Raw genomic sequence first — 8,141 nt, 5'->3', positions numbered from 1 at the left:
CCCCGCCTGCATTGCTGGGGTATTTAGTCCTGTGCACTGAGGGGCACGTGTCTCCTGGGAGGAAGGTAAACGTGCAGCTCGGTTAGATGCTGAAGGAAGTTTGTGTGCTAATTTGGCAATTAAACAGCCAAAACGTTTAAATAATGATGCTGGCACTTCTGTTGCCTCTTTTACTTCTGGAAAGCGTGCTTCTGTTGGGCTTGAGCAGGCCTAGGACAGCTGAATTCTTCATGGCTGCGTGGTTTGGGAAGTGTTTAAATGCAGGTGATGGATGCAGCTCGTACTGCTTTCTCATTTGGGGTTGTCCCACGGTTTCCCACCATAGGGATGAGGGTTACACAAGGGGTGGTGTTGCCCCACGGGATCTCATGTGCTGGGGGCCAACACCCTGGGCCCGGGGCTGTTGGGTTGCAGTGTGCCCCCCTCCCAGGCTGAACAGGGCCTGTTAGTGTGTGTGGAGTATTGCACTCCACAATTGTTGTGATTCAGCATAAAGTATTGAAGCTAATATACACAGTGATCTGGCAGACAGGAAAAATTAATTATATTGGTTCTTTCACTCTAGAGATAGTGCTTTAAATAAAATAATGATAAAAAGCCAAACGACAGGATAAATGGTCCTGTTGGATTTTATCTCGCTCTAGTAGTTACCAAACATCGACCTCTTCAGATGTGGACAGTGTTCTGTAGGTTCACAGGCTTCAACCTATGTTAAAACCAGTCAGCTATGAGAGATCTTAAGTGATGTGTGTCTTCCTTATATTAAAAAACTGACTTTTATAAGTAACCTAAAGTCATGTGTGGTGCTGTGAAGTTTGGCCAGATAGGCCTGATGGTCATTGCTGGAACACCAAATGTACTACTTAGCAGAAGAACTGGCAAGAAACAAGCTAATTGAACATAAAATAGTAAAAAAAACTGCCACAAGAATAGCAAACCAGGTAGGGTATGTACAGCAGTGATCATGCAGAGGTGCCCAAATTAACTCCAAACATGCTGCTTTTAGTGCCAGGAACAGTCTAGTTGTGATGGTTGTCTTCTTTTTCCCTGAGGAAGAAAAGCTCCTGATGAGCTGAGGATCAGTTGGCTCTTAGCACTCAATGTTTTTGTATCTAGATTTTTAATCTGAGGGGGTAATAGTGTTACGTGGATTAATTCAGCTTCCTATCAAAGTGATTGTTGTTAATTGGTGTTACTTGTTGAAACCTACTGAATTGATATGAATCATGAAAACATCAATCAATCAGTCCTTAAATATTTTATTTAGCTGATTACTGATGGCTCGATTCTTGTGCCAGTGCAGTAAGACTTCTGCTGATCTTCTTATTTTTTTTCAGCAAATACAACACCCCACAGCCTCCTTGATAGCAAAAGTAGCAACAGCGCAAGATGACATCACGGGAGATGGTACCACTTCAAATGTCTTGATCATTGGAGAACTCCTGAAGCAGGCAGATCTCTATATTTCTGAGGTATGTCTGCAGTTATTTCTTTTGGAGGTGGACAAGTTTAAAAGCTTCACCTGAGACCATTTAATTTGTTTTGTTTAATGCTTAAGACTCATAAGTCAAGAATGAAAATGAATATGTATTTCTGCTTAAAATGAGTGCATCACAGAATTTGTAAAATGGGGAAAAGCTGAAGAGGAGGACTTCAGACTTGTTCAAAATCAAAACCACTTATTGTGGAGACTAGTTTTTAATAAGGTTCTGTCTGATACCTGCTTTTACCTCTGTCTGTTCCATATGAGTTAAAATGCTTCCTTAACTTGTATGTTAACAAGGAGAGCCTCTGATATTAGGTATTTTGGATGGTATAAGTTGGAAAATAGACATTCCTACTGCACAGTGAACACCCAAGTGTGCTTTGTAGTTCCCTTGGTTTTAATTCTGTGCTAGAATAATCTGTACTTTTCCTCTGCATTGGAAGGATTTGCATTCCTTTTAGATGTATTCAGAAGGACAGTACATTTCCTTGTCTTTGTAGGATGCACATTCCCTGTGTTCTGATGTTACATGGAGCGTTGAAGCCACAGGTTCTCTTTGTGAAAAAGTACCATTTTGTCTTCTGTTCTCTAACAATTTCCCTTATATCCTTGTGTTAGGGTTTGCACCCTAGAATCGTAGCAGAAGGATTTGAGATTGCAAAGGAAAAAGCACTTGAAGTTTTGGAGCAGGTCAAAGTAACCAAGGAAATGGACAGGGAGACCCTTATAGATGTTGCCAGAACATCCCTCCGTACCAAAGTTCATAGCGAGCTTGCTGACATCCTAACAGAGGTAAGTGTTCGTGTCTCTTCTGCCTCTTTTTGTATCAAGAGGTCCAGGTTTTAAAACTGTTGTGATTATTACTTGAGTGAAGGGAGGATGGAAAGATGTGAACTTGCACTTTGGAAGGTTAATGGTCTTTTTTTCCCCCTTGTCTTTATTCCAGGCTGTAGTAGATTCTGTTCTGACAGTCAGAAAACCAGATGAGCCTATTGACCTCCACATGGTAGAGATTATGGAGATGAAGCACAAATCAGAAACTGACACAGCGTAAGTAATGAGTATCCTTGAGCTTCAGTGTAATGGTGCCCTGACATTTGAGTAGTCTGTGGTTTTGTTTTCTTTTTTAAAATAACTTGCACGTCCTAAAGTTACCACTGGAGAAGTTATTAGGGGAGGGGTGAAAGAAAGGCAGAAATACAGATTTCAGCCATAAATTATCTAGGCAGCAGAAGTTGCTCAGTCAATGAACTTGCTTCCCTGATGAGATTTTTGAATAGCAAAGAGAAACACTGGCTTAAACTTTTACATAACAATGTGGAATAAATGCTTTGGTTTTGTTTTTTTTTTTTTCTTAAAATGTCTGTGGCTCGATGATGTGAAGTACAAAATAGCATTCGATAAATGGAAACTGGATCGTAGTCAGCTAGCTGGATATTCCATAGGCTTTATATTTACCTCTGTGGCATGGATGAATTCTGCACTAGCTTTCCTCAGTAGCTAATGCAGTCAGACACTATGCCAGAATAAATTCCTTTCTCACACTCGGATTGGTGTGCTTTTTATATGAGAATGGGCATGCCCTTGGAAGTGGGATACAGAATTGTTGTTTGCTCCCAACACAAGTGCACAGGCAGTTTGTGTTTGACCAGTTGCACTGTCAGTTCTTTGACTGGTCTGTGTTTCCGTGCAGTGGGTATCTTATGTATGTTTATGTTGACACACAAAATGCTTTTTAATCTTTCAGGCTGATTAGGGGGCTGGTTTTGGATCATGGTGCTCGTCATCCTGACATGAAGAAAAGAGTGGAAGATGCTTATGTTCTGACTTGCAATGTATCTCTAGAATATGAGAAAACGTAAGTACACGGCAACAAGGTGAGGAGCAGAAAATGCTCCTGTCTTAAAAAGGGGTTTTATTTAAGGTGTGCTTAAATAAGAACTGAAAGGACTGCATAGACTCTTCTAGAGCAAGGCAGGGAGTGTAGGAGGAATGGAAGAGGTGATGCTCCTGCAGCCTCCTTTTTTTTGGAAAAGGGAAACTGGTGGCTCAGAAAATGTCTTTTGAGAAGCAGAGCTTTGTAGTGGTTTTTATTTTGGTTTTTGATTGAAGAAAAGCTGGAGATCCATCCTTTCTTGAGCATAATTTTATATTCTAGAGTGAACATCTAAATACACTGCAGAGTTTGCTCAAATGGAAAAGCTCTGAACCAGAGAGCAGGGACAGCTGCATGTTGCGTGCTGGTTTTGGAGGAGGTGGTGTTGTCTGTTTTGTTTTGAAGGATTGGTTTATTATGCTTAAGTTTATTTCTGCATCACAAAGGATAGTTGTCTTACTGCTTTTTTGTTTGTGGGTTTTTTTTTTTTCCTCTTTCAGAGAGGTGAGCTCTGGATTCTTCTACAAAAGTGCTGAAGAGAGAGAGAAGTTAGTGAAAGCAGAAAGAAAATTCATTGAAGACAGAGTGAAGAAAATAATAGATTTGAAAAGAAGAGTCTGTGGCAATTCAGATAAAGGATTTGTTGTGATCAACCAGAAGGTGAGATGAAGGGTTTAACTAGAACAATAAATTTGAGATGCTGGCTTTCTTGGCAAGCTGTGTGCTGTTTGACTCGCTTTGTACAGTTCTTCAGACAGAAATAGCTAAATTTAGGCTGATACCCTTTGGAATACATGTGTACAAGTTCTACCTGAGATGTAACTAACTTAGTGTCAGGCTGAGACAGGGTGTTTTTAGCTTTGCCTTTATCCTGATGGTCACTTTATTTGTTCATAGGGAATTGACCCGTTTTCCTTGGATGCCCTTGCGAAAGAAGGAATAGTTGCTTTGAGGAGAGCTAAGAGGAGGAACATGGAAAGGTCAGTTCCTGGGGAGAGAAGAGGGTAAAATGCTCTTCCAAACTTGAACAGTGAGTCAGGTCTGGTTTGAACCCGCATTCAAGGACTTCCGCTAAAAAGACCACTTCAGTCTGTCCAGCTCTTACTGGTGTAACTCGGGGTAGTTTGAGTTACTGATACACTTCAAGTGTAGACACCTGTAGAGGAGACTTAATTCTACAAGCTTATTTTTGTGAAATGCTCTTTCATGAGCAGAAGCAAACTGTTCCATGCCCACTAAGTACAGTGTTCTGCCTGCTGAAATATTATGGTTACGTTAGTGACTTCAGATCTTCCTTAACACAGCTCAGCACTTGCTTTATATTTGTTCTCTCGCAGACTGACCCTTGCATGTGGCGGTACCGCCATGAACTCTGTGGAGGATCTCACTCCTGACTGTCTGGGACACGCAGGGCTTGTCTATGAGTACACACTGGTGAGTAAACTGAGCTTTCAGCTGAAGCCAGGTTAATACACCTGCTCATCTCGCTGAATGCCAGCTTTGCTTTTGTCTTGATACGCTTGTGCATGGATTTTTGAGTGTTTGAAGAGCTATACTGGAGCATGAATAAAGGCTGGTGGCATCTCACAGCCCAGTGTCCACTTGTATGTGAACATCTATCTGGATATTTGCTGTTCTCATAGCGTGTTTTCCAATTGTTATTTTAATTTCTGTAAAATTGAGAAAACAAAAAATAAGGTTCTGGTGCTTCTCATCACTTCTTCAAGTGCTGTTAGTGCAGAACTGAATCTAAAAGTGTCTGTCCATTTTTTTTTATTACATGTACACATTGATTAAGCAAATGTATGACATGAATACATAACCTTCTTTTACAGGGTGAGGAGAAATACACGTTTATTGAGAAGTGTGACAACCCCCGCTCTGTTACCCTGTTGATCAGGGGACCCAATAAGCATACGCTCACGCAGATCAAGGACGCGGTGAGGGACGGTCTGCGAGCTGTTAAAAATGCTATTGAGGACGGTGAGTCTCTGATTGCTTCAACAACGTTAAAGATCTTCTGTTGAAGGTCACTTCTTCAAAATCAGTGAGTTTTGTATCGGCTTCCTTGGTATCCAGTGCAGCCAGACTCCACGCTGAGTGTATCTTAATGTGAAAAATAAAAATGTGAAACTGAAAATGAACTGTTTAAATCGGAATAGGTGCTTGCTGTGAAGGCTTAATGTCACGTTTTCCCTTGCAGGATGTGTGGTCCCAGGAGCAGGTGCACTAGAAGTGGCTGTAGCTAATGCTCTTGTTAAGCATAAACCTAGTGTGAAAGGACGAGCCCAGCTTGGAGTTCAAGCTTTTGCTGATGCTCTGCTCATCATTCCTAAGGTACAAGGAACCGCTGGATAAAGTGGCTTTAAAGTGCGCTCAGACCCATCGCTTTTTCTGCTGGAGGTCTCTTAATTAACAACATGAAATAATGTCTCTGTTCTCTCAAAGGTTCTCGCTCAGAACTCTGGTTACGATCCCCAGGAAACACTAGTGAAGGTTCAGACAGAGCACGCGGAGTCGGGACAACTCACTGGAGTTGATCTGAACACTGGTAAGAACTTTTTAGAATAATGGGGTGATGCTTTAGTAAGAAACTGTCGTGGCTCAGCTCCATGAAGAATAAAGTTGCTCTGAGTGCAGAAAGCTGTACCTTTTTCATAAAGAGCCGTGCAGAATGCCTTGGCAGGTGTCCTCTTGCTGCAGTCAGCCTTGCCATGCCCTCTAAATGCATTCTGTGTAAGTTTTTTGTGAAGATAAAGCAGGCAGAAAACGCTGTGTTGGATGTAACAAGTAATATCAGATGTTAGACAGTGCAGAGTCTTACTTTGAATTGTGTGAGCTGGTGATTTAAAGACTGTTGTACTTCTGTTGTAGGTGAGCCGATGGTAGCTGCAGCCGCTGGGATCTGGGACAATTACAATGTCAAAAAGCAACTGCTTCATTCATGGTAAATGTCACAATGTTTTCACTTTATATCACAGTGGGTGTTTGATTGTTGAAATTTAGAGAGTAATACGGAATTGAGGGATCCCGTGTGGAAGAAGCTGCCTTGAAAGGCAGAAGTGAAGCTGCCCTTTTGAACTGTGTCAAAGTGGTTACTCTAACAATATTTATTTAATATTTCTAGCACGGTGATCGCTAGCAACATTCTCTTGGTGGACGAAATTATGCGAGCTGGGATGTCCTCTCTCAAAGGCTGAGTTGGAGCTGCTGTCACAGGGCTCAGCTCCGGTAGTGCCCCACGGAATGTCATTAAGGAATCCACCCGAAGGCGCTCTCTTTTCTTACCCGTAGTGGATTTTCCCAGCAACAGAAGTTACTCTGCTGTAATGAGCAGCCCCCCTTTGGTAAACACGGCCACTCCAAATATTAGCAACTATTCAAATATTTGGCTCTAAAAATCAGTTATTTATTTTTAATTTCACTGAAGTGTACGACTGAAGTTGCTTTCCTTTTTACCCAATAAAACTGTTACGTTCTGGGCTTTGTGTGTGTTGGTTTTTTAAAACTTGACCTTCCTTGGGCCAAGGTCTTGAATGTTCTGCATATGTCCTCCGTGGGCCATGGTGGGCTGCAGGCCTTGGTGTGCAGCTTCTGGCTCCTAGCTCCCGTGTGCTGGACTTCATTCTTCATTCCAAGACTCAAACTTGACCTTCCTTGGGCCAAGGTCTTGAACATTTTGCGTACATCCTCTGGGGCTGCAGGCCTTGGTGTGTAGTTTCTGGCTCCCAGCTCCATGTGCTGGACTTCATTCTTCATTCCGAGACTTGCCGTGGCAGTGTGGGTTCCTGCTCTTGGGGGGCTCTGAAAACTCTGCTCAAGGCTCTGCTGCTGGAGCAATGCAAGCTCAGAACTGGAATTGCAGTCCTGGAATTTCAGTCCATCCTTGTTTTGTACTTGCTCATAGATAAAACTGAGGTAATGTACTCCACAGGGCTTCAAGTGTGTGTTGAAAGTTTTGTGTGTTGTCATCCTTTTTCCTAATATCCAATTTAAACCTCTGCTGGTACAACTTGAGGCTGTTTCATCCTATCACTTGTAAATTAGGAGAAGAGACCACCACCCACCTCACGATGTCATTATCTACAACGGTGGTTGTAGAGAGTGCTAATGTTAGAAAATAAGTAAAACTCTTTATTTTTAGTTGTAACATGACAGCCCTAGTTTAGCTTTGAGTAAGTACCAAGGGACACATTGTCTTTAGCCTGTGCAAGGCCAGTGACTGTATAAACTGCCAGCCTTACTAACGACCGTGCCCTTGAAAAGGAGCTAAAAGACACGTAAGAGGAGAACATCCTGCCCTATAAGGCAGAAAGAAGCTGGAGAACTGCCTGAGAAGGATGAAGTCAGCAAGAAGCTGGAGGAGCGCCCCTGCCCTTTACTCCACAACCCAGGGTAGGGAGTTTTATTCTCAATCTCGGTGACAATAAGGTCTCATAGAATCAACTGTTGTGAGTTGTCCCTGCACAGGACAATCCCAACATTCAGACTGTGCCTTGGCCAAATGCTGCTGGAATCATGTCAGGCTTGGTGACAGGCGACTTCAGTCTCTCCTCACACGGCTTCCCCTCTAAACCCTTCACCAATTTTGTGTCCCTCTGGATGGTCTCCAGGAGCTTTAGATCCTTTTTATCCTGTGGTGCCCACAACTGCACCCAGGTCCCCCCTCAGCGTCCTTTTCTCCAGCTCAACATCCCCGGTTCCCTCAGCCGCTCCCCATCACACTTGTGCTCCAGACCCCGTTGCTTTTGTCCAGACACGCTCCAGCTCCTTCATGGC

The 8,141-nt window shown here is 42.7% G+C and overlaps 1 protein-coding gene and 2 non-coding genes across 3 annotated transcripts; all 3 read left to right on the top strand.

Moving 5' to 3' along the window:
• Positions 1 to 1,337: 1,337 nt before the first annotated feature.
• On the top strand, positions 1,338 to 6,843 carry LOC104519712 (T-complex protein 1 subunit zeta; the record flags this gene model as incomplete). Its single annotated transcript, XM_010173212.1, has 12 exons — positions 1,338 to 1,472; positions 2,105 to 2,278; positions 2,433 to 2,536; positions 3,234 to 3,344; positions 3,863 to 4,022; positions 4,260 to 4,342; positions 4,700 to 4,796; positions 5,198 to 5,345; positions 5,566 to 5,699; positions 5,811 to 5,913; positions 6,237 to 6,309; positions 6,490 to 6,843. Coding segments are annotated over 12 exons (1,395 nt in total), but the record flags the coding sequence as incomplete, so codon positions are not given.
• Positions 1,841 to 1,972, top strand: LOC114818813 (small nucleolar RNA SNORA22). Its single transcript, XR_003766280.1, has one exon. It is a non-coding gene; the product is annotated as a small nucleolar RNA SNORA22 (small nucleolar RNA).
• LOC114818812 (small nucleolar RNA SNORA15) lies at positions 2,952 to 3,089 on the top strand. Its single transcript, XR_003766279.1, has one exon. It is a non-coding gene; the product is annotated as a small nucleolar RNA SNORA15 (small nucleolar RNA).
• Positions 6,844 to 8,141: the final 1,298 nt, after the last annotated feature.

This window comes from Antrostomus carolinensis, unplaced genomic scaffold (genome assembly GCF_000700745.2).
Source record: "Antrostomus carolinensis isolate BGI_N321 unplaced genomic scaffold, ASM70074v2 scaffold31828, whole genome shotgun sequence".
Classification (NCBI taxonomy): domain Eukaryota; kingdom Metazoa; phylum Chordata; class Aves; order Caprimulgiformes; family Caprimulgidae; genus Antrostomus; species Antrostomus carolinensis.
Note: the sequence above shows the minus strand (reverse complement) of the source record. Positions and strands in the feature narration are given on the sequence as shown.